The 27,453-nt window shown below is 36.9% G+C and overlaps 1 protein-coding gene across 14 annotated transcripts in view; it reads right to left on the bottom strand.

Annotated features, from left to right (window-relative positions):
• The window catches only part of SOX6 (SRY-box transcription factor 6), a 521,576-nt gene that overhangs the window by 76,650 nt on the left and 417,473 nt on the right, over positions 1–27,453 (bottom strand). For all 14 annotated transcript variants that reach the window (XM_060767625.2, XM_060767634.2, XM_067462638.1 and 11 more), the window contains one exon: positions 2,309–2,458. In XM_060767625.2, coding sequence (XP_060623608.2) covers positions 2,309–2,458 — 150 coding nt within the window. The remainder of the gene's footprint in view (positions 1–2,308; positions 2,459–27,453) is intronic.

Raw genomic sequence — 27,453 nt, 5'->3', positions numbered from 1 at the left:
CTCAATTGTGGGATAAAGTCAGGATATAAATTAATATAATAATTGTTCCACCCTTTGAGATCAATGCCCACAACCCATTTATTTTTTGATCTTCTCAATTATGTTCTACATAGCATTCAAAAGTAATGTGGTTTCTCAAGATAACTATCCAAATAGTATAATCACTCATTTAAATCCTATTCTGGGAGATGTGACATATGTCATCTTGCCTTGTGCTCACATTTGTTTTTAATGGTTTTTATATTGTTTTTATAATGTTGTTTTAAATGCTTTAATTGTATATTGTGGACTGTTATGGCATCAAATGGCTGCCATTTTGTAAGCTGCCTTGGATCACCTTTGGGCTTGAGAAAGGCGGGATAAAAATATTGTACATAAATAAATAAATTTGCACATTTTTCTGTTAAAAATAACAACATTTAAACATGTGAAGACCTTCTTTACAGTGCTGACCAATAAAAATATAACAAGATAGAATCAGACACATACACGCATGCACATGTACACACTAAAAGCACAAAGCTGGTATTGCACTGAAATCCTAGGTTTTGTCCAATAAATACTACAGTTTGACTAGAAACATTTTATGGAAAATGCCTCCTCCATGTTTTGGAGCCAACAGGCTTTCAGCACTGATATTCCTGAAAAGTGTAAAATCACTGAAAATGCACAAGAGAAAAAAAGTGGGAAATATTTAAATTCTTATAAATATTTAAATTCCTACTGCCACTGGAGTGGAAACTCATGAGGATGGGAATGGCAAAGCTTAGCATATAAGCTATGAAACACTGTCCAGAAGTAGTAATTTGGTGATCAAAAAGTCACAGAAATGAAGGACTTAAAGAAGCCACTGTATCACTCTGCCAAGCCATCTGCTCTAGGACAGTATCTTACAAGTCAGCATCATACACATAGTATCAAACCATATGGAAGACCTGGCTTGTTCTCTTCTAGGCCTAGCGAAAATTCAACTCAAATAATGGAGAAGTATTTAAAATTAAAGCTGACTGTTAATGTTAGGGATGAAAGGGAGATGGTCTTCTTTGAGCCTATCACATTAATTAATTAATTGTGAATCTATATCAATACATGGATATTGATATCATTCTTTAAATAAGGGGAAATTATGTGGGATGTTAATTCCAGATGCTCACAAAAGGCTGGAAAAAGATATTGCTTGCTCTGTACTGCTGCCAAATAACATGCGGCAGCTTCCTAGTTCTAAGAAAGTGACAATTAAGCATGCATGAGCTTTTGACAATACATCAAAACCAAACCAAAGTGAGCCAAATACCAGCAACAGTGTGATATCAACAAGGGTCCAATCAATCTATAATCATGGCATTTTCTCCCCTCCCAATCAATCGTCTTATTTTTCTCTCCTCTAGCTATGATCCTTTAATGTTTATCCTTATCTGAAGCTTCTTTCAATACAATGATTGATTTGTAAAAATAACAAAAGGATGTGGTTTCCCTTGTCATTTCACACAGTAAAGGCTAATTTTTTAAAAAAAAAATGGTGTGGATACTGCAATACTAGTAAGATTTATGCAATCTCTATTATGTAAGGTATCACATGCTCTAGATGCGTTGCCCAGGTTATGCTAAACATAAAACTTAGCAGAGCAGCTGTAATTCTTACTTATACAACTTCTTGTCCATAAGGACTATTTTTATGTTAACTACGCATGAGAATTCACCTGGTCATTTCATATTGACTCTTTACCTTCACATACATCTCCAAGAAGGTTCACCACTTCACATAATTCAGAAAGCTCATTTAACCAGTTAAAGGCCACAAAGATAAAATAATGCATCAGTTGAACAAGTAGAAGGGAAAATTAGGAATATAAATAAGTAAAAAAAAAAGAAGCTAATCTTTACTGAGTGGAGAATTAGATATCAATGTTAATGAAGAAAGAGTCAAAGTCAACACTTGTTGGCAATGTTAGGAGTTGGATCACCTTACTTATAAAGGAATACCTAAACAGTGCCATTATTGCTATATCTGGTGGGTACCGCCTGCAAGGTCACAGAGAGTTGTAATGATCTCTAAATGGCCCAACAGACTACATAATCACTGAATACCTTCTTTGTGCAGAGATTATTTTCTCTAAGTCCTTATAGTAAGAATGTCTCCTAGTAATACCGATAAAGACGATGCCTTAAAATAGCAATCGCATCCAGGTATAGTGACAATCATTTCTTCCCTTGACCTAAAATATTTCAAAATTGTTAAGAGTACAATGAATTAAGATCCCTTCATGTATCAGGAGATGTGTTTCTGAATACAAACTGAAAGACATACCTTAACTTGAGTTACAGGGCTGGTCCCTCTCTTTTCATTTTTCATCCCAGTAGGTGAGAGCGTCCCTGTCGTGCTTGGCGGTTGAGGGGTGGAGGGCATCTTAGCTCCAGGAGAAACTTGCATGCTAGCCAACTGAGCGGCATAGAGTTGCTGCAAAAGAATAAGAATGTTTATCTTCAAGAAGTCTTAAAGCAGATACTCCTAAATGTCAAGCTGGAGTGCCTAAGCCAATGCTACTGAAGATGCATGACCTCATGATAAAATCCGAAATTGTACATTACTAAGGAATGTGGTACATTGTCTAGAGATTATTCCACACTTACTACATGATCTAAACAGGCATGGCTAACCAAATTTTTAGGGAGTGTATCTGAATTCTCATTAAATATAATAAATTTAGTTTGCAAGTAATATCACAGAATATTACTGTAAACTGCACTGGGCTTTCCTTTGTTTAATGCCATACTGTTTGTCACTGAGATGAAGCAATCAACTCTTTTTATTTCTACCTGTTAAGTATAAAGAATTTACATACCTAATATCTTTTAGTGCCAATATGAATTGAAGTGTAAATTGCTACTCATAAAGAGAGAAATATGAGATCAACTTTAAACATGACTATGGAGTTTCCATTCAACTTCCTGAACTTTTGAGAAGTTGAACAGATCCCTGTCAAATGATGTGCAATTAAGTCATATATTCCTAAAACATTATCAAGTATTTCCTGAACAAAACTAAATAGGTTTAATTTTCGCTAGCAGCCAACCTTAAAGCCTCACCTTAAATTAGCAGAAGCAATAATTCTGCCACAATAAACAAGGAAGATACCATTCCCTGTCTCACAAAGAACTCTGTATAAAGTGGTTTGTATATAATACCTAACATTACTATCATTCAGATGGACAAATAAAAAAATTACAGTAATCAAAAGCAGACCTTTCAGCACATATAATTAAATGAAAGCTTAATAAATTAAAATTTGCAAGAGCCAGATGTGCTTATGTCATAATTGTTGCTTTCTTTGGAACAATTTTTCAAATATAACAAGCCTCCAAAGAAATGAAAGTTACACAATACTGTATATGCTCAATGAGTCAGTGGCTAGACAAATGTATACATATAAGGTCAGAGTCAGTATTCTGGGTCCTAGCTGGTTTTTCCAGTAAGTCTATAGAACTCAAACCAGTGCTCTAAAGCACCATGCAATTAACTTTAGTATTTATTTTATATATTATATTATATTATATTATATTATATTAATACCCCCTTTCTCCCAGCATGAGATCCAAAGCAATGTCCCTTTATGATTATTCTATTTGCTATCCACTTGACTGTAGTGTCATCCATTCTCTCTAGAAGCAGGATGCAAGCTCTATAAATTGCAGTGAACTCTGGTTTTCCAGCTCTCCTTTATACATTGAGTAATTACTGCTGGAACATAGGATCCTTTTCAAGACTCTTTAGTTATTTCAGTAACTTAGACTAACATGATTTGCTTAGGACCATTCTTAGTTTCATTCATAAGCTATATCACTCTGCAACATCAAAATAAAAGAAAATGAAAATTGGTTACATGCATCATCTATGCAGGCAAAATTTCACTACTGTAACAGAGTTAGAGAATACTATTATACAAAAAGAAGAGAGGATTGTGAGATTTTGTTAGATAGCATACCAAGGCCTCCTACTGCTTTTTATGGAAAACTTTAAGGAATGTTCAGTGTTATTATCCCTCTGGTTTTTGTTGTTGTTGTTGTTGTTGTTATCAAAATGGCATCTGACAAGCTAATATTTCACTAATAACTCAGTGTCTCTGAATTACTTGAAAAGGTTCACAGCTATGCTAGATTTCAAATCAATCTCAAAAAGAATTAGCACAGGTACAGCAAGCTTTAAAGTGTTGAAAAACTAGATCCTCCTCTTTTAACTCAATTTTTGAGTGAATGCATTATATATTTCTGTTCAATTTTGGTGAAAGATCCTCACATACAATATTCAGGCATTGAAAGGAAAACAATCCTTTACTGGTTTGATGACGTTTTCATTAGCAGATCAGAATTATTATGGTTTCCTGACCTATTAAAACACATGCCAACAACTTCTGGCAAAATGATCTCATTCATCTTCTGTTCATTCTGAAGGTAGACTGTTCATAGTTTCTGGCATTTTCAATGTGGTACTATGTTGCCAAGGAAATCACATGTGGATTCTACAGCCAATTGCTATTCTTTTAGTTATGGAATACAATCTCACAATCCTAACCAAGGGGTGTAAGTCTTCATTTATTTTGTTCCAAGATTTAGAAGTTGCAGTGGGAAAATTTTGCTAATTTTTCAAGAAATGCTTGCACTTCAGGATTTCATTAGAAAACTACAGAATTACATGCCATTTTTTCTTGCTGAAAACATTTTTGGGATAGAAAATCTGTCTTTTGCGGATAATACAGTAATTCCTGCACAAAATATAGCATTTTTGTTAAATATTAGTGCTTGTGCAAAAAATACAATTTTCTGCTCATAACATGTTTTCTATTAAAAATACCTGTGTTTTTTCAGTACAGAAAACATGTCTTGAGAATGCAGAAAATGTGTTTTGTTCATACTACATATATTGCACAAATGACAATGATTTCTGAAGAAGAATATTTCTATTTAGGTTGTCTGCCCTAAAACAATGTTTTTGTGCACAACTAATTTTCCAAAAGGATGTCCCAAATATGGCAGCTCTTCTCCTTTTCTCTACAGGATATCTCAAGTGTAGTGTCTACAAATATTAATTCTTAATATTAATAATGAATTTTAAATGTGCACCTTATGTTTAATCACTGTTTTGTGTATACATTTTAATATGTGTATTTTAAATGTTTTTAGGTGAATGTGTGTTTTAACAATGTTCTATCTCATTTCAAGCTATGAGGAGAGGTGGCCAAGAAAATATTATTATTATTATTATTATTATTATTATTATATTGCTTCCTTCCCTGTTTTCCTTTACTCATGTGATAAATTATAATCTGCAAAATGTTGACTTTTATTGGCTTTCACATTCCATTTTCAAAGTGAGGTCTTCTGTTTACAGGTAGATAAAATTTTTAAGAACCTGACACAACAGGATGATTATACTATATATTTACAACAGTACAAATTTTGCAGAAGACATACTCCTATGAAATTACCACTAAATATACTAGTAATTGTTTCAGAAGTACTATATGAGCAATTATCGGATTTAAAAAAAAACAGCAATAACTTAATTAATTCCTAGGTCAAACATTTCTCAGGGGGCATTTCTATCTAATCATCAGCTTTGAGTTTAGATTTCCTGGTTTTAGAGAGTTCGAGCCAACATGAGATAATCTTAACTTAAGACTAATGCCAACTAACTTATACCATTTAGTAGTTTATATTACTATCTTGAATGACATCTACATATACTGTTTACATAAAGATTACAAACCTGTCTCAGTCTGAGTGACATTGAATCCAAATTCACCTGCATTAAAGGCCAATCTAGGGATTTGTAAAAGTAATAGGATTCTTCTTGTTGAATGAGTTAGACATACAAACCACTCATCTCCAGGGGATTTCTTGGACAATTTCGTGATAATTTAGACTATTCCAATGTTGGTTAAGTCTGATGGTTGGTAGATCTCCATTATGTGATTTCAAATGAAGTTGTTTAAATTGCGTTGGCTTTGGAGAACAACCAAAATTAAAAACCATCCTATTTCCAATTCAGTAGAAGAAAAACATAAAAAGCAATACTAATCCGACTAAATGCATTAAAGTCACAAGATCTGGTTTTGCCTTAGCCAGAAAAGGCAAAGGCAATGCCAAATATAGTTGAAAGTGTACAATTATGAATATGAAGTAATTATACAATATGAAAATATGTAGTAAAGTCAGAAATATATTCATAATTAAGTTTCACTTAATGCATTTGTTTAAGCAGTTTTGGAATCTGAATTTATATATCGCAGGCAGCTTTTCCAAATCTCCTTTTCTGTCCAGTCAAGAATAAGAGTCGGCTGTTTGTCTAAACAGCAAAGGAGACATGAAAGTGGCCTTTTCAAAGGCTAAACATCTCTCAGAAGTGTTTTTCTCCTTTTCTTTGTCATGGCTTGCATTTTTGAGGATTATATCAGTATTTGGGTAGGGGACACTGAAGTCACTTTGTGTTTCATTTGTTTTAACCAGATATTAATTGGACATTTATTCACAAAAACTGTAAATGACAAGTATGAATAAAAACAAACTCTATATTTTCAATAGTGACCACATTGTCCTGAGGTGGGAGATATATTTTTATAAAGCAAATCTAATTTCCAAAGACTCAGATAAACAACAGAAATCCTTCAGTTCATATGCTTGCAAGTCTGGCCCTGATCAAGCTGCAGTTATGCATTTTTTTAAAACCTAGTCATGTGCACACATGAATAAAGATATCCACTCAGACGTAGATAAGAATGTGTACTCCATTTAAGGCAACACAACCACAAAAAAGGTTGTTGAATGCCACACAGATACCTGAGAGGTTCTACAAGGCATTTGGGTGAGTGATGGAGATAGTCTGGCTCTTGAAGGCACTCTTTACAGATAGACAGCAGGCAACCATTGTTTAAAAACTTTGTGCAGTACTAGGTCAAGCAGGCAGATTAGATGGAGCTAAGGTAGTGCTTCATGGTAACCCCCACCACTACTTTTTACATATGCACATTTGTACAAAACTACAGAAGACCCATTCTTGTAAGCAACTTAAAACCTAAAGGCCCAATGTAATACCAATTAAATAGCATTTATTTACACTGATTACCAGAAAAGAGTTAACATGCTTTTGGAAATATATTAACAGTGCTTTACTTTCCTGAGAAGGGAAGGAGACAATTTTCATTCTACTCTCCCTGATCACCAGCAATGCCAGGAATCCCCCAAAATGTAACATAAAAGTGGCCAAAACTCACATTCATTTTCTCATGGTTTTCAAGTAAAATTCTGCCTGACTTTTATTTTTAGTGTCATGTATAACACTTAGGTTTAATCATGAATAATAAACCAACACCTGTGTTCACTATATTTTAATCTTTGCTCTGTGTATTTTTAATATATGTATTTGTAGAAATACATTTTAATAAGTGTATTTTATTTTATATATTGTTTATGTTGACTATGTATTTTAGCTACGTTGTAACCCACCTCAAGCCTCAAGAAGAGGCAGGTAAAAAGATATTGTTGTTGGATTTATTGTTTAATAGCATGTTTAATAGCATATTGGATAAGTTTAATAGCATATTGGATAGTTTTGGGAAATTTTATTTCACACTAAAATTTTGGGAAATTCTGCGAGCTCTGGAATAGAGCAGCACAAAAGAAGACAGGAGCCACTTCAGCCCACGGGTTTGATTTTCTGGTTTCAGTCATACCTTTAGTTTATAATCTAAATGTTTTCATCCACTACCTCAATCTGTTGAAATAAAAATAGAATTCATTGCTCTATAGGAGAAATTTTGCTGCAAAAATCATAAGGAGAGAGAAGTTTCAAAGAACAAGAAAGAAGGACCCATTTTGCTTATGATCCCTCATACAGGAATTTTAATCCAGTGAGATTGACATAGCATCTCCTAAACTGGCCTTGAAGTAGACCTTGAAGGGTTTCCTTTTTTCCCCATCTCTTATTAAGTTGTTCTTAAGTGTTATGCAGTTGTGTGCTTTTGATATTTTTTTCCCTGTGGAGTAGGATTTCATATCAGTTTAGGTTGTTTATGTTCATTTTAAACATAATTAAAATATTTTCTATTTCTTTTGTTCTATGTTGCAAGTCATGCTGTAGATAGTGCTGTCCTGAAAGACGGAATATAAAACTGAAATGGGAAGGAGCAGGCATGGACAAACTTTGGCCCCCCAGGTGCTATTCCTAATAGCAGTTTGCCCATGCCTGGAATGGAAGCTTAGACTCCAAGCTATCTATGAGTGATGTCAAGCAATATGGCCATACCTCTAAAATAACCATGGCTGGACCTGCTGCCATCATCAAGGTTTCCAAATGAAGTCCTAACTGGAGCTTCTGCACTCAGCATTTCATGCAGTAGGATTTCTAGATCTCAGTGCTTGGGCCTGAGTCTCCAGTTTTCCTGGGTCATTTCTAGGTGCAAGATGAGCATGCATACAATCCATTTTTGCTGGGCTCAGCTCCAGGCCAGAGGAAATGATTGTGTGCAAATCTCTAGCTACAATTTACATGTCTTAATGGAATGGTTGCTGTTCAGGAGTCTATGTGTTTACTTAGTTTCCCCCTTTCCACACTGTTATGAAGTAAGGGTTCACATATGCTCTGCTCATCATACTTGGCTAGTAGTCTAAATTAAATGTTCGTTATCCTTCTTCTTAGGTAGGTTAGAAGGAAAAAATGGTCATTTCACTGAGGTTAGGAAAATGTCCTTTAAGATTTCTGCATTAATTTTCAAATATAAAACTGTTATATGTGTTTTAATGACAAATTGTGAGCAACTAGGGTTGCTGAATAATGCTTATCACCAGATATCAGGTCTTGGCCGGGAAACCTCGGAGCCTGGAATAATTCTAAAATGGCAATCGTTAGATAGGGATGACACACCCGCCCCCCTCTCCCCACACAGGGGGCTAGGATTCAGAGTTGTTGCTGTCAGAGCCTCTAGAAGCCCTGGATGAAAGAGCTTCCCTTTGTTCCTTCTCCACTGAGAGAAGAAAATGAAGAAGTGAAATACCTCTGTTCCTCATACACTGAAGAAGCCTGAGGAGCATTATAGCCAGTATTCAAATCAGACAAAGGATATTATAGACATATCAGTATTTTTACTGAACAAAATTTTATTTCAAAATGTTTTTGAAATCAAAGGGAATTTCAAAAAAATGGTATTTGATACATCAAACATTCCTTTCCTCGTGAGGTAGGTCCATCTTATGATATTCATAAGAGCCTTCATAACATCTCAAAATAAAATGTAAACAATATAAACATTTTCTCCTTCATGACATTTTACCATTTTTCCTGTTGAATAAGCTTACTAACATTGAAAGTTAGTGTGATGTATTTCATTGACTGATAGAGGTATCACTACAAAATGAATCCAATACTTATTTGCTCCTGAGGATTTAAAGTAGCGGGAGAGGACCAGAAAGCTCAAAAATCTAGCCTACTTTAAGGTACTTTAAAGGAAATATAATAGAAGCCAGGCAAACTATCAGCATCCTAAACATATGATAAAACCTGAGGCAACTCCAAAACTGCTATACTCCAGATTTTGGAGACTGCCAAGTAATCAGATATTCCTGCTGGAAAAAAATCTTTCACTGCTCAGCATCTGGGTCCTTCAGAAAGGAAAAGTGTAAATTGCATTCATAATTCTGCACATGTATTAAAGCACAGCATATTTTTGAAAGTTCATAAATGAATCAAACTATACAGTTTCAAAATGAATTTGATATTAGGGGAAAACCCCAAAGTAACAGGTTTTGGGCTGGATTTTAAGTGCATATTTTCTTCATTTAACAGCTCTTCTGCACAGATGTTACCTGTTACAAATGTGTATATTATAAATGCCAGTGTTTCTATGTTTAAAACCATATTGCAACAAAACCACAACCATTTTTTTATGTCTCAGAGGGAATTTCTTGGTTAAATATAAATATTATGTTAATAAATTGAAAAGTTAATATAGGTTTTAAAGAATACTAACGTTCCAGGCCAAACCCCCATCCTCATTAACACGTGCCCTATTCAATTAATCTCAAAAATGTAATATGCAGGTCATTTACACGTACTCAACTTTAACTTGTACTAAATATTAATGACTGCCATGTTAAAAATGGAATCTTTTTTAGCCTATGAACAAGACAAATCAATTTGTTAAAATGGTTTAAAATTATAGCAATTAACACTTACTAATTACTAAACATGCAAACATGTTCATGGGTTGGCATACACAGCCTGTTCTTTCTCTTTCTTATACACGCACACGCAGAGAGAGCCATCTACATTGGTAGGAAAGAGCATACCAGTGCAAACAGGTGTTTTTTCCCAATGCAATAATTTGTGTGTGTGCATGTGTATGCCTACAAGTTGCCTGTCAAATTATAACAACCCCTTGAATGTCACAGAGATTTCTTACCATACCCTTCAAATCCCCAATCTGCATTGAAAGCCTCTATGCCAGGCATGGGCAAACTTCAGCCATCCAGGTGTTTTGACCTTTAACTCCCACAATTCCTAACAGCCTGGAGGGCCAAAGTTTGCCCATGCCTGCACCACGCTCTGTTCTCTCTCTCTCTCTCATGTGAGTGTGTATACACATACACATACATACATTACAAATTGCATGATTATTGCTACGTTTGTTTTGATCCAGTGTTTAATATACTAAGATCTATAAATATTTACATACTCCACTTATCACCTTGATTAGTAGGTTTCTCATTGTTGCTTTCTCACCTTTTCCTTTTTAAAGAAAATGCTTTTTAAATTTCACATTTTGGGAAAGGCCACAAATTCTGCTGCCCAGTTTGCAGCCTACTGCACTTTCAAGAGAAGGAGAAGGATAAGACCTGATAATGAAACCATTTTAAAGCCAGAAACCCCAGGACACTATGGGGCTTCCCTGTAGTAACTTATGAATATGAGAGCTGGACCATAAAGAAGGCTGAGCAAAGGAAGATAGATGCTTTTGAAATGTGGTGTTGGAGGAGAATTCTGAGAGTGCCTTGGCCCATGAGAAGATCCAGGCCCGTAGCCAGGATTTCGTTTCGGGGGGGGGGGGGCTGAATTTTTTTCAGGGGGGTTTCGGTGGGGGGCTGAGTTTCGGGGGGGCTGAATCTGAGTGAAAGAGGGTCTAGCCTAGCAAACCTTTTGTATCATTACCCCAATGCATATGGGATATATTGAGTATGGTGATCAGATCATGATATGAATAAACATAACAGTTTAAATAATGCACCATTGAGGCCTTTTCGCGAACCACCATGAAAATTTCGGGGGGGGGGGGCTGAAGCCCCCCGAGCCCCCCCCCCCCCCCCCGGCTACATGCCTGAGAAGATCCATCCAGTCCATATGTCAGGAAATAAAGCCCGACTGCTCATTGGAGGGAAGGATATTAGAGGCAAAGATTAAGTACTTTGGCCACATCATTAGAAGACAGGAAAGCTATAGAAGACAATGATGCCGGGGAAAATGGAAGGAAAAAAGAAGAGGGGCCAACCAATGGCAAGATTGATGGATGATACTGGTTTGACTCTGAAGGAGCTGGGGGTGGTGATGGCCGACAGGAAGCTCTGGCGTGGGCTGGTTCATAAAGTCATGAAGTATCAGAAGCAACTGATCGAATAAACAACAACAACCCAGGACACTGCATAAAAGTGGTCTGAAGGAAGATGGAATTGCAACAGTGCCATAACCATTACAGTTCATCACTCATTAGTGTCTACCCTGGAATTGGGATTTTTTATTTCCATGTAAGATTTGCATTTCCCTTCATGGACAACATATATAAACCCACTGTCCAAAATTGTCTTATGACACCCTTGTGATCACGATGATTATTAGTAATCAGGACTTGAACAGAAGAAAGAAACATGGCCAGATATGTTACATGCAGTTGTCTCCATTGTTAAAATGTTAAGACAGAGTCAGTTAGCAGAACACAAACTTATTTTCCTTAAACAACAGAACTTTTATTTGTGTCTCATTCCTCTGAGTGAATTATATCCCTTTTAAATGCCTGTTGTTGGCCAGAGGTTCAAATCAACACTTCTGTCTGACATCCTTCATACATTTGACTGTAATTTACAGCTCAGCAAGAGGACCCGCAAAACAACTTTCTATTTTACTGTGGCAAATTAATTTTAGCTAATCAAAGCTTTCCAGCAAACAGCTCTGCATGAAACTCTTTGAGGGAAATATGTGGAGAACAAAGCTTTTTGTCAAACAACACATCACAAGATTTAAACATTTAGGTCTCCTATAGGAAAATTTATGAATCCCACATTAATCAGCACACAGAAAGAGCATTATTGTCACAGACTCGGCACAACTTGGGAACCATCATCACTGGAAACAGGAGCCTGATTAGTTTCCCACATAATACGAACATACTTTCCCTTTTCTTTTTTAAAAAGTGTAATACACTTTTTTTTTATTTTTTAAGAAGAGACAAATATTAGAACAATTTCTAAATCATCCTGGAATACAGACATTTATTTCTTCATTTTTATGCAGTAACACCTAGTATGTTGTCTGGTTGTCCTTTCCTGGAAAGCCCGAGTCAATTCACAGCTGTGAAGATGAACGAAAACTTACTAGGCATGATGTACTCTAAGGTTTTTGCTCAGCAGTCTACAGGACAGATGTTAAAAGGATCTGTAATATAAGGCAGTGACAAAGATCCTGACCTCTGCTGGGGAATTTTTTTTATTATTCCGGCAAAAGGACATAAAAGCATTAACAATTAGAGGATACATATCAGTTTTTTATGGATTCTGATTTCTTACTTCAGTTTTCAAAAGAGAGTCTTTTGCTCCATGAAAATATAATGAATGCTGACTCAAATATTACTAGTCATAGACAATTTGTCACAAATGCAAATTAAGTGACAAAACAGATTCCCATTATGGCATCATTTTAAGTTGTTACAATGTTAGTTTTAGATACTTAGAGCATTTCTTTTAAAATTTTGTGTCTCATGAGACATACTTATCACAGAGTTTTCATGACAAGATTTGTTCAGAAAGAATTGGCCTTTGCCTTCCTCTGAGGCTGAGAGAATGTGACTTGCCTCTGGTCACACAATGGGTTTCCATGGCCAAGCAGGGATTCGAATCCTACCCTCCAGATTCGTAGTAATGGGCTCAAACTACTATACTGCACTGGATCTCATTTAAAGAGAGTGCTAATTGAAAATGTCAGCAACAATAGATCATTTTAAAAGTTTATCACCGTGGGAAAATATGGATATTAAATTTGCACCCAGATTTTCTTTAAGTGCAATTAACAATGTATCTTTTTAGAACTAAAGACAATTAACAGATGCATTCTATATAGCTAACTCATATATATATATATATATATATATATATATATATATATATTTCTATGAGAAGAGAAATATTCCCTTAGATTTAATAACCTTTGCCTCTTCCAGGGCTCAGATAAGGGCAATTTTAACTACGATCCAGCAAGGATAAAATAGAATTGCATACCCTTCAACAATTCTGATTTGGTAGAAGTAGTCCTGAAAAATTTCCTACAGACACATTTTGTCAGCTGCTTTTAAAATCTCCCAGTTTATCTCCCTTTTCCCCACTTTTCGCCGTTATCCTTGGCTTACTTTAATTGGTGAAAAGTTAGTTGAAAGTGCACAAGCAGTTTGCATACATTGGACTCAACAAGTAGAAGAGGAAAGGGGGATTGGTAGACCGAGTCTCCGTAGACTCAGGGGAAACCAAAGTTGTTCAGTTACTCCTAGTTTGTGCATTCTTCCTCACTTAAACTTTGCCACCTCAACAGTATTTCAGTATTGCAGTTGTTCTCAACCTGTGGGTCCCCAGGTGTTTTGGCCTACAACTCCCAGAAATCCCAGCCAGTTTACCAGCTGTAAGGATTTCTGAGAGTTGAAGGCCAAAACATCTGGGGACCCACAGGTTGAGAACCACTGCAGTATTGTTTGGCTATATGTGTCCAGGCATTTGTCTAGGAATGTTAGTGCATGCAATCACAGTCTTTTTTTATTTTCTAAAAGGTTTTGTGAAGCAGACATAACTGATAAATTGATAAAAAATATGAGTGCTTTCATCTTTGGTTTTAAATAATGATGCTTTGATAGAATATAGATGTTTCATAAACATGTATATTTCATATTCCCAGGCACTGGCCAGGCACAGTCAATGATGGGAGGCAATGATAGGTGCAATCCCAGTGATATTTGGAGAGCCACACATTCCCCATTCCCTAACAGCTGAAGCAGTAATCGCTTGCTGATGAGAGGTTTTTAGAAACCAGACTATGCTATAAAGAATTGTAATAATCATGAAGACAACAAAAGGAAGAAAGAAGGAGTAGGCTGCAAACTGGGCAGCAGAATTTGTGGCCTTTCCCAAAATGTGAAATTTAAAAAGCATTTTCTTTAAAAAGGAAAACCAACAATGAGAAACCTACTAATCAAGGTGATAAGTAGAGTATGTAAATATTTATAGATCTTAGTATATTAAACACTGGATCAAAAGAAACGTAGCAATAATCATGCAATTTGTAATGTATGTATGTGTATGTGTATACACACTCACATGAGAGAGAGAGAGAGAGAGAGAGTGCACTGGCCAGACTATGCTATAAAGAATTGTAATAATCATGAAGACAACAAAAGGAAGAAAGAAAACATGGTTTCCCAACCTTTACATTATTTGTTTTTAGTGCCAATGAGCTTAATGACATGAAAAAGTAAAGAATCTACAGGCCTACATATGATGTGCTTCTTTTTATTAACATGATGCAATTGTTTTACTTGGTTTCCCTATTGGTTTAAACCTAGGAGGTATGCGTGTATTTGTGTGTGTGTGTGTGTGTGTGTGTGTGGAGAGAGAGAGAGATTCCCCCACCCTAAACTAACATGGCAGGGATTGTGGATAGAGGAGATATCTATGCACATCTGCATCCACAGCCATTATATAGAAGCAGCAACATATTTTCTTTTTCAGTGTATAAAACGAGGGGCACATCCACAGACGGCTTGACACTGATTCTTCAAAATTGCAGCTTGAGTAAATTAAGGAGTGCTGTGCTCCATGACCGCAGCCAAATCACAATAAACAGATTCAGGTGCATTGTTAAAAAAAACTTCCTTGAATTACCTGTTCACAACCAGTTTACCATAAAATGCAAAGTAATGTCACAAAAGTACATTCAGATAAACCACAAAACAGTTTTACTAATGTTATTCAACTTCAGAAAATTTGTGAGCATAACACAACCAATCATCTCAAAATGGACATATTGCTTGAAAACAGACCCCAAAATTTGAGAGATTTGTGTGAACATCTAAACAATACTTAAAGTTATACATATTGTAGAATAACACAGTAATGTGGTCAAACACAGAACGCATGGCAAGGATATGCAAACAGAAATGAACAGATCTAAGCATATTGGCTTTCCATTAAGGTAGAAGAACAAGGAAGCAAGGAGTAAAATACATCGCTCATCAAGATACTTCACCTTGTTGATGGGAAGCTTCCCACCAGAGTGGAAATCATCTATCGGACAGATGGTAAGCTGTTTAACCTCAGCAGACTGAAAGCCAAAACTAAGGTTACAACAATATCTGTTATAGAACTCCAGTATGCTGATGACAATGTCGTCTGTGTGCATTCAGAAGAAGATCTACAAGCCACTCTAAACACCTTCACAGAAGCATACGAGAAGCTCGGCCTGTCACTGAACATCGAGAAAACCACAGTGCTGTTCCAGCAGTCACCAGCCAACCCCTCTCCAATGCCAGAGATACAGCTTAATGGTGTAACATTAGAAAATGTTGACCATTTCTGCTACCTTGGCAGCCACCTCTCCACCAAAGTCAACATCGACACCGAAATACAACACTGCCTGAGCTCTGCAAGTGCAGCATTTTTCCGAATGAAGAAGAGAGTGTTTGAGGACTGGGACATCTGTAGGGATACCAAGGTGCTTGTCTATAAAGCTATTGTCCTCCCAACCCTGCTATATGCCTGCGAAAGGTGGACTGTCTACAGACGTCACATGCAACTCCTGGAACGATTCCATCAATGCTGCCTCCGGAAAATCCTGCAAATCTCTTGGGAAGACAAGCGGAAAAATGTCAGCGTACTGGAAGAAGCAAAGACCACCAGCATTGAAGCGATGGTCCTCCGCCATCAACTCCACTGGATTGGCCACGTTGTCCAGATGCCTGACCACCATCTCCCAAAGTAGTTGCTCTACTCCAAACTCAAGAATGGAAAACGGAATGTTGGTGGACAGGAAAAGAGATTTAAAGATGGGCTCAAGGGCAACCTTAAAATCTCTGGCATAGACACTGAGAACTGGGAAGCCCTGGCCCTTGAGCACTCCAGCCGGAGGTCAGCTGTGACCAGCAGTGCTCCAGAATTTGAAGAAGCACGAATGGAGGGTGAAAGAGAGAAATGTGCCAGGAGGAAGGCATGTCAAGCCAACCCCGACCGAGACCGTCTTCCACCTGGAAACCAATGCACTCACAGTGGGAGAAGATGCAGGTTAAGAATAGGGCTCCACAGCCACCTATGGATCCACAAGAATACTGATCATGGAAGACTATCCTACTCGTCCAACGAGGGATCACCTAAGTAAGTAACAATTCTCATCCTATATTTTAAAGATCATGAGGGACAGGGAATATATTTAATTCTGAAAGCACCCCTTCTTAGATTTGGAGGACATTATAGGGTAGTGCATGCACTGGTAATCTCAAGGTTGGACTTCTTTACATTGTGCTACTTTTGTACCAAGTTCTGAAACTCCAGTTGGTTCAAAATACAGCAGCCAAATTGGTTACAGGAAGATCCAGGAGTAAACATATTACACCTATCCTAAAGTCACTCAGCTGACTGCCAATTACTTTCCTGACAAAGTAAAATGTGCTAGTTTTGACCTTCTCCTGTATAATCCACCTCGCATACTGAGGTCCTCTGGAGAACATCTGACAGAACCTGATTGGCGACCAGCACCCAAAGGACCTTTTCATCAGCCACCACAAGACTGTGGAACGACCTGCCAGAAGGGCTCCAACAGCTAAATCAGCTGTTGCAATTTATGACACAAGTGAAGACCTAGCTCTTCCAGCAGGTCTACTCAGACAGTTTGAATGGCTAATTTTAAACTTGTATCTTATGTCTGATATTTGTTTTGTGTATTTTAATATGTGTCTTGTGAAAATATGTTTTAATATGTGTATTTTAAAGAATATATTTAGATGAATATATGTTTTAGTCATGCATGTAATCTGCCTTGAACCATGAGTAGAAGTAGGCAAGATATAAATTATTATTATTATTATTATTATTATTATTATTATTATTATTATTATGCAAAAGGGGAGCACTCCAGTTTTGGAATCTGGAAATGTAAAACTCTCTGTAATAGTCACAAGTAATTTTCTATCATATAAAAGAAGCTACATCATTCTTTTGCAGAGAGCAAAATATACTATGTGGTTGCTGTCCAGGAAAAGCTCTTCTAGGTCACAGTATTATTGACAGAGGTGTCAAAGATGTGACATGGTAAATATGATTACCAGGAAAGAACAGAACTTGGAAGGAACTAGATATTAATAACTAGGTTATTTTTTATTTTTGTATTTGCAATAATGTCATTATATATCAGAGGTGCTTCCCATGGTCCCAATAAACTCTCCAGTGTATTTTATTTTAGCTCTAAGTCTTATCCAGCCCTCTTGTAGCCCAACTACCCTCTTCATTAAAAATGGGCAGGCAAAAAATAATACCCACATAGTAAATCAGAGAGGGACAATAATTCACCCTAAAATTTCCTGCCACCCCATTCCAAAAGGAAAAAAATATCCTGAAAGAAATAAAATCAAAACCAGGAATTTCCAGTTTTGATTTATTACTGAAAACCAGCCTGAAGTAGCATGATAAAAACTTAAATTATGATTTAACTTTTTAGAGTGGTCTCACAAAATTCTTGAGAAGGAATATCACATGGTTCCAGTGCAGATCTGTTCTGAATCTAACATGATGGAATGGATGATGGGTTTGTACATTTATACATCAGGGCATAGCATTAAAAATGTTTGAAAAGCAAGTAAATAGTTACTTTTAAATACTTGAAAGCAACCTTCCAAGCTCTTCAGTGGACAGATGCTGTTCTATATATAACTCCAAACAATTCTGACAACATGGGACAGTTAACGTTGAGAAAAACAACAACATCAGAACACATGAACTTTTGAAGAGACATCAATGCAAGAATACAGCAAATAACAAAAATCTGTGTATTTGTTGAGGGTATAGTGCTTGCATCATCAAAAATGAGCCCTACAGGGGAAAATGAAAGGAAAAGGGAAGAGGGGCCGACCAAGGGCAAGATGGATGGATGGCATCCTTGAAGGGATTGGCTTGACCTTGAAGGAGGTGGGGGGTGGCAACAGCCAAAGGGAGCTCTGGCATGGGCTGGTCCATGAGGGTCACAAAGAGTCGGAAGCGACTGAACAAATGAACAACAACACCCCGAGGCATTTGCAGTGTGACTTTAGAGAGAAGAAGAAAGAAGAAATTGAGAGAGTGGGTGAGGCAGTGAAGGGATGCATAGGAATAAAACACAAGCATAAATACACAAGCTTCAATTTAAGCCAAAGATTTCATGAAACAAGGACACGAAGCCAGCCAGTCAGAGAAGAGTGGTGGGAAATATTCTAAAGATCTCTAAAAATACAAAGTTTATCCAGACAGGAAACTTGTTAAAGTCTGAGCAGCATATAAGCACATCAACATCTATGGATAATTGTCCTTTTGTAATGTTAAAACCAGATCTTCTGGTCAAACTGAGCTGATTAATAAAAATATATTCCTCAAATCTCCAGAGAAAAAAAATTATAAATCTACAATTTCAGAAAATAATGCAGGATAAACCCATACATCTTGGATGGAGAAAAGACAAAGGAGGAAAGAATGGCAGTCAGAACAGGGGAACTTGTTGTGTAGAATGTATTGAACTCCTAAACTCCGAAGTGCAACTCCCTTGTGAAACAATCTTGAGGGTGAGGCGAAAGCTCACATTGACACGGCTTCTGTGTCTCACCTCATTTCACTCATATATTTTTTTCAACAGACTGAGTGTTGCTCTGCCGAGAATACGATGCTTAAACCACTTTTCCTGTAGAGTTTTTTAAAAAGGGCCTCTGAGAAAGGGTTTGATACAACTCAATGACTGAAGTAATACCTTTGTCCATCTGAGCATTAAATGGCCCATTGAAATACAGCTTAGCTGGAAGGAATTTTTCAGTAAATGGTGGTTTCTAATTTTTTCCTCTCCCCAACTCCTCTCCCAGCTGACTAGACTCTGGCTCTGAAACTGCAGTTCAATCACTTTCAGTTGCCTCTCAGGTCAGGCCTTTAGCCAGTGTTAATTAAATATAACCCCCTTAGAATACTAGAGGTTAACTGAGAGCAACAAAATGGTCTTCAATACAGAATTCAGCAATGTTGAAACTAAAGAAATCTATTGAAGAGGGCTTCTTCAGTTATAATGTCTTAATGCATTAAATGCAGAATCATGGGGGTGGAGTAGAGGACAAAAGGCCATCCCACTCTTGCTTCAGATTAAAAAGACACAAGCAATCAAGCATATTTTGCATATAATTTGTCTTTTGTTTTAAATAACACACATTGTAAAGAAATGCACTAATGCAGTTACGTTTTGCTTCTATAGTGGCACAATTTTAATTTGATAAACTGAAACAAAATCAATGCATAAGTCACTTCTCTTCTCTAATGTTCCTTCCCGTGATTCTTAGAAGTTTAGTTTTTATTTATTTTTCCTCTTCTATCGTTGGCACAAACATTTATATAGCTTCATTTTCACACTGACAGATTTTGATATCTCTTCTGTTCAATTGGGCTAGAACTGAAAACTAGCTGAAATTGTATTTTCTTTTTCATAGTAATATTTCAAATGTACACACATGTTATTTAGTAGGTGGGAAGAGGGTTTACGAAAAAAATGAAATAAAATGGGTGTTGTGTCTGTGTAACTGTGGTTTAAAGTGTCCACATCTCTTTGAGGATTAAGAGAAGTTGAAAGGCTTAGTTTTAAACACACAGCAATTAGCCTTGTCTCCATGAACATGACTTTACTGTAAATACTCCACCTTGACTATTCCTTTGTCCCAAGATTCCTTGGAAGAAAGCAACCAAGCGATAATTCAGCATTATTGCTGCTTCAGTGCCCTAATCGCTTAAAAAGCAGCAAAGACCCTCTGCTCACAGCCACAAGGCTACTACTGCCTCTGGGTCGAGGGCAGGCTTCACAAGCCAGCAGCATCCAGATGTCAAGAGAAATATCCAGGTCCTGATGCAGCATGCGGCTCCATTCCAGTATGGCTTAACAGCTGTTTCAGCTGCTGGCATTCAACCTGCTGAATACACTGAGACCAAAGCGCAGGAGAGGGAACAGAAATAGGGTGGAAATGAAATACTGAAATTGCCCCATTCCATGTGGGTATCATGAAGTCATAGGCAAAATCCTTACTGCCATCCTTCCCTTGATGATTCTTTTTTAAATAACACTCAAAAGAAAGCAACTGGACAAGCTCTGGCCTCAGGTTTGACTGCCTGGTTAGAAACAATGTCAAGGATAGAAAATGGAGAGATACAGAATAAAAGCAACAAGATAAATAAAATAATAAAATAAAATAAACAGAATAGCTAATAAACATGTTGACGTTCCAGCAATAACCACCACCACTTTCTTTAATCCAAACCTCCCACTGAGCTTTATCAGATATTAACGCATTGCTTAACTTGCTACTAATTAGTTTTAAATAACTTTCTTGTATGATCCGACCAAAAAAAGAAGAAAAAGAACTGAGATAAAAACATGTCCACAAAAAAACAACAACAAACAGACATGGTACATAAGGGGCTAATGGAAACCGTGACAGAAAGGATTTCTGTAGATAAAAAAATATAGGGAATGCATGCTTCTTTTATGTGTTTCTGGTATGTTTCAGTTCAGATGCTTAAGAGCTTCAGAATTGCTAAGGACCTTTTCCCTCCCTTCAGCAACAAAAGAATAAAGTAAAAGAGAAATGTCATTAAAAGGAGGGATCTAAAATATCTCTAGCTAAGGAGTCAATAGTTCTTCACACCAGCTCAGTCAGTGACCTTAGACAAACCACTAATTTTCACAAATAATTTATAAAATGGGAATGGTAATAACAATACTTTGGCATCTTGTGCGAAGTGGAGGTCATAATAAGGTCTAGTACAGTGCCTTCAAAATACTGGATGATGGCGCTACCCTAAATGAGTACAAAGAATTACTATTTATATCATAAATTTAGTTAAAAGTTTGTAATCTTGGTTCTTGCTTGTTGGTACAAGCCTTGACATTTTAACAAAATTGTCTTGAAGGTTAATATCAATGCAGTTTCATAACCAAACACTTACATTCACCTCTCTTGCCTCCCCTGGGATCACTCCAATTGCTTATTGGGGCAGGAATCTGTCCCACATAAGCCTGCAAAGGCAAAACCCCAGTTTTTCATACTGCTCACACCACACTTAATTTGACAGTCTGGGTTGTTGTGTGTTTGTCTTATTAAAATATCCATTCCTTGTTCCATTTGACTTGGGAATCCTATCACCTTATTCTTTTTCTGTGTTCTACTGTATGTACAGTATGTATGTACAAAGAAGGGAATACCTTAGCTCTGTCTCCTTCCATCATCATGTTGGATGCTCTTTTTACATAGTTAGGAGTGTGAAGACAGAGCTTCATTTATCTGTAGAGACTCTCTACGGGAGGTGGACCTATGAAAAACTATGATTTTAACCCACATGGGCATTATCCATGGAAAGCAGGATGCCCTCCCATTCTTAAGATAAGCTGAAAGCCTGAAGGTGGAGTTAGAATGCTTTCCTCATCACACACTAAAATAGTGATTCATTCGTATTGATACAGTAATATCTAGAGAACCCTCTAACTAGTCCTTGTTTGATTCTTCAGCCCATTATTTTGTAATCCAAACCCAAGGAGCACTCACCATAACTGAAATCTTAGATAAGGACTAGTTATATCTCCTATTTTCTGAGGAATGAAGTGTCTGCAAAGTGTATGTGGTAAGCCTCAACATACCTCAGTAGGGTTTCAAAAAGCTTTTGTGAGTTTATTGTGTGGCAGCAGCAACCCTAAAATGGAAACGGAATTTTAATTTCTTACAATGACATAGTCTCCCTCTGGAACAATATGAAAAACTGAAAAAGCATGTCCTTCCTTTCCCTAAGTAATGCTGCATAAAGTTAATTAATAACAGTTCACTGTGTTTGCTCCTCACCATTCACTGAATCTGGTTGAAGGTGAAGACAAACCCAGGGCAGAAATCAACAATGGAGGTTGCTGGGGAACTGGTAGCTGCCAAGCCTGGTACATGCTGATGCCAGCTCATCCCTTGACCTTGATTTCATTTAAGCTTCCAAGAAAAGAGAAGGAAAATAAGGGGAAAGTTCAGATAATTGGATTTATCTGAACAAAAAACATGTGCATATATGTGTATACAAATGTGTGTGTGCGTGTGTGTGTGTGCATATGAGTGAGAGCTTAAACTCTAGTTCATAGAATAGGTTGCAATGTTGGTGTTATTTCTTCAAATAGGAAACTGAAGAGGACAGCCAGGGATATTATAAATATATGCTAGCTCTACTGATCAGTAGAAGCTTTATCACTCAGCTGGGACACTTCTGGGGAAAAGAGCCATTCTAGCATCCCATTCAATTAACATATCATTAAAAATAGCTTTCCCCACTGAGGTTGCTGTGTTCCCTGATAAGTAAACATATTATATGTAAGGTATGAATTATATATGTATATATGATGTCTGCCTGTGGTGTGAATATGCATGTGTGCAAGTGTGTTTGCATATTTAAAATCAGGTAAAAAAATCACATAATAAACTAGAAAACGGAATACTGTAACTGCAGTCTCCTGGTGCTTAAGAGTATCCAAATCACTCTGGCCTACATGTAGTATATTTAGTAGATTTTGCCTACTGAATTTACATAGTGTGATCCAATCAATATCCTTCTGCTTTGAATTGGTCTTTCTTCTAATAAAGACATGTAAGTTGAGAAAAGTTTGTTTAAAAAAACTCAAATATTGAAGCATTTTCAAATCACAAAAAATAGTCATTTAAAAATCCCACCATTCATTAATAATGTACAAGCATTTGTTTAAATCTACTTACAAGATGTCTCGTTCTTCAAAGTAATCTAAAACTGCATTTTACACATCAAAGATATAGCTATTTAGATGAAGCATCTGACTGAGGTTAACAGTTTAGGAACTGAGTGCCATCAAAATAAATACAACTCCCGGGAACTACAGAGGTGCTGGACCAGCATTTGGGTGTGTAAGAGCACAAAACGCATGAAGCCAAATTCCCACAAAAAGATCTATGAGTTGGTGGTTATTTTTTAAAAAAATCTGGAAATTAGGCAAGTAATCTGAGCTGAACAGGTTTGTACTCTCCGTGAAGGAAAAAGTGCAAAGTTTGGATAAATTTCTAACTAGAGACCAGGAGAACTCCATGTTTTTGAGGTCTACTTCCTGAAATAATGTGGCATTAGTAGTAATCTCATACAGAGATAACCTTCCAGTTAAATTACTGCAGTATGCTTTGTGAGGAGTTGACCTTGGAGATGGCATGATAGCTGCAAGTACTGTGATATGCAGCACCTATTGTTATCTGGAACACATTATAGGGACTCTATGATGCCAGTTTTGATGGCATCATAGTTTTTATCTTCATTCAAACAACTAGTTATGGCATTCAAAGCCATAAATGTCTTGGAAACTCAATACTTGGCTTCTCCATATATACTGAGCATTGGGAAGTTAAGGAAGGATGTCTCTCGTGGGAGCAATATGTTGGGAAGAGATATGGGATACAAGGAATACTTTTCATTTGGATACTTCATAGGCCAGTGACTTCAAACATTGACTTCACTTTTGCACAAAGTGAAAAATTTATTAATGATCTTTATTAATGCTTCCTCTGTCTGGCAATAATGGACTGATTTGGTTATGATTTCCCCTTCAATTGACATTATTATAACCCTTTTAAAATCATTAAAAAATTTCAGAGAAGTTGTTGTCTAACCATCACAGTTTGAAATAAGTAGTATAGATGAGGCCTTTAGAAAGTTGTACATGCAACTATCTTAAGCTCAGTTCCTGCTCTGGCAGTTTATTGATAGACAAATTCACGGGTAGGAAAAGTGATTTGCAAGTCACATGTAACCCCCAGAGCCAAGTATGTGCCCCCCCCCCGACCTACTTTTTTGTTAATGAAAATATGAGTTTCTATTAGTGGCTATCAGAGACAGTTCTGGCATGTTTATGTCCTGGCCATGGCTGTTTTAGCTCTAGATCACCTGGAAATGGCTAAGAAATTTTAGACCACTATTCTCTTATCTGGGAGGAAAATGGAGGGGGAGGTGGGGTGGGAATAATTGTCAGCTTCCAAACAACCCATTAGCTGTAGTTGGCATGCTTCTGGCTGTCCCCTTCTCTAGTGACAAAGTGACCCCAAGACAATGTCAGTTTACAAAGTGCACTGCTCATAGGTTGTTAAGGGAAACCTTTCCAGCTCCACATAATCTTTAAGATACATTTCTAGTCACCTCTACTGCTACAGAAGGCTGAAGACACTGGTTTGACCCAAACGAAGATGGTGACACCTATGTCAGGTATTTCAGATGAACTCAGTAGTGGCATATTGTGTAAAACATTTTAAAACTATGTCCCAAATTTCATAAGCAACATCTGCCTGAAGTTCTTTTAGGCATAAACTTCTTCAAATAGTGTTCCTCTTACAGATGTAGTCCTGACCAAAAATTTACTTTAATAGACTTGTGATAAGCAGAACAATTTGGGTACAAAAAACCTCAAACAACGAGGAAAACAAGCCCACCCAGAACTCAGTAGTCTTTTGAGTGCTAGCTAGGATGTTTCTCTGGGGCTAATGAAGACAGAAATTCTGCCTCTACCAATATTAACTTTATTTTCTTCAGCGGTTCAAAGAAGTGAGCAATCTGTCACTAATACACTGAATGAAATTACTTGTCTTGCAGGAATTCCTGCTGACAGTCAGTCACTCACAGTGCTGACCTGAACATCTACCTGCTGACAAACAAATTGCAGTGTCAAATCTCGAAAAGGTAACTAGCTGGTTTTAATTTTGATTGGTCTTACTTGACTCGCCTACACGTTCTTCCCCTCTTTATCACACACATTCACTTTCCCTCCCTTTTTCTGGGCCCACTCTCAGAATTCTTATTCTTTGGTAGGCTGCAAATAAAGGCATTTGCAGGAAGAAATTATTATTGTCGACTGCATCAGAGAAATGTTATGTCAGATAAAACTGTTAAAGTGTGTCTAAGCAACATTAAGAGTGGCAGGCCCGCCAGTGACTGACTGGGTGAGTGAACACATTACCCAGACAGCATTGTAGGAATTAATTTTCTTCAATAAAGTGATTTTTAAGGCTCATATATTTCACAATCTAAACATATGTCACCGTTTCATAAACAAAATAAATGGATTAAAATAATACATTACCAATATGCTGACACATGGAGATATTTTAATTAGGAACACTTAAGCTATGTGATATTTAACGGCTGTATTTGCTGAAGAGGAGCATGCATCATTTCATAAGGCAAGAAGCAGGTAGAGCATGTCTCATGGCATGAGACTAACATGGGACCAAATCGCTTCTAAGACAGGCAATACTCTTGCACCAATATATATTTTTTTCAAACTGACAGCAATATACAGGGAACTCCATAAAAGAAAGAACACCCTAAATTAACTTTTATTTAGAAACAAGGATGGGGACTGAAGGACAAGTCACAAGACAGAAATACAACTTCTCAAGAATAATATTTCTACATAAAAGGCTGTGTCTAACATCTTGGCTGTTGAAGGGCCATATTGACATGACCGTCACATTACAACAGTCTCCTTGCTCACATTCTTCTCAACTTACTTTCAGGGCCTGCACGGAAATAGCTGAGGAAAGCAAATGTCAGCTTCGTCCTGAAATTTATATGTGTGAGAGAATTAGAATAAGTAGAAATGTAATATATTGTTTACTGTACTGAGTGCCCTCTGTTCTCTAAAGGTCGAAAGCATTGTAACCTTAGAGTTACAGTTTCTGATTGTTCCCAGGGTTAAATACATTATCAAAATTAATGGTTCAAACCCCTCAACCTTCAGATATATGAGTATTCATGCCTCCATCTGCCAAACGGTTCAACTAAAAATAGCATTCTTTGGCCTTCATTCTGCTAATATTGCACCCCCGAGGCAAACTCTGTAATGCTTCAGCAGTATTTTGGATCTGCACCCTGTGGTATAACAAAAGGTCGTTACTTTGTGTACAGTTATGGAAAGAAGGGGGGGAAGGAGTACTGAGTAAAACAGCATGCTGTACAATTTTTGTTATTGTTGTTGTTTAATTCAGTTCATGATAAAAACCTTCAGTTTTCCAGCACACAGCTGCAATCATGCCGAAGACTTGCCAAGGCTCATTAACGTTCTACACGATAAACTCTGAAGGACAAATTACGCAAGAAACTTCAGGGAAAAGGTAGGGGCCATAGGTTTACTTACATGCTCTCTGTTCTGTCTTCCCCTCCCCTCTACACACTTCTAAAGATCACTTTGTTTAGGAATAACTCCACACATAATTACAATGCATTATCATTGTCAACAATTTATCAGCAGATGTTGGTAGAACTGTGACATTTCTTTCTTTACCAGCATTTTTCCTCCCCTGAAATCTGGAACATGACTTGTTTAGCTTTGGGAGATGGAAGGAGAAATGACGGGAAGTCCTCACAAGAGACATTATGTAGCTAAGCCTTCTGGGACAGATGTGTGTCTACTAAGCTGTGGTGGGATTTTCCTTTAATAGGGTTGCTACAAATCCTCTGAAAGACTGAGAAACGATCCCTGAAGAGTTATACTGTAGATCTTATCAAGACTAAGATGGACATAAATTTTATGCAAATACTTAATAACTATGGATTAAACATACCACCAGAGTAAAAAAAAAAAAGAGACTTGTAGCATTATAAGAAAGCAATGCAGGGAGAACACAGGGATACCAACCCTAATTTTATTATTGATCTTTCTCATTAATCCTCACAAAAAGTAGGTTCTAATGTTTTTCAGTACAATCTTCTTATATGACATGTCAGACTTTCTTTTGGGGCAAAAGTGGAGATTGTTTGAATATGTTCCTATCTGAAAATGCTCACATGTCAGAAAGATATCCAGACTGGAAGTGGTGCATATTCCATAATTTTAACATATCACAAACTCAGTATAGATAA

This window comes from Anolis sagrei, chromosome 1 (genome assembly GCF_037176765.1).
Source record: "Anolis sagrei isolate rAnoSag1 chromosome 1, rAnoSag1.mat, whole genome shotgun sequence".
Taxonomy (NCBI): domain Eukaryota; kingdom Metazoa; phylum Chordata; class Lepidosauria; order Squamata; family Dactyloidae; genus Anolis; species Anolis sagrei.
Note: the sequence above shows the minus strand (reverse complement) of the source record. Positions and strands in the feature narration are given on the sequence as shown.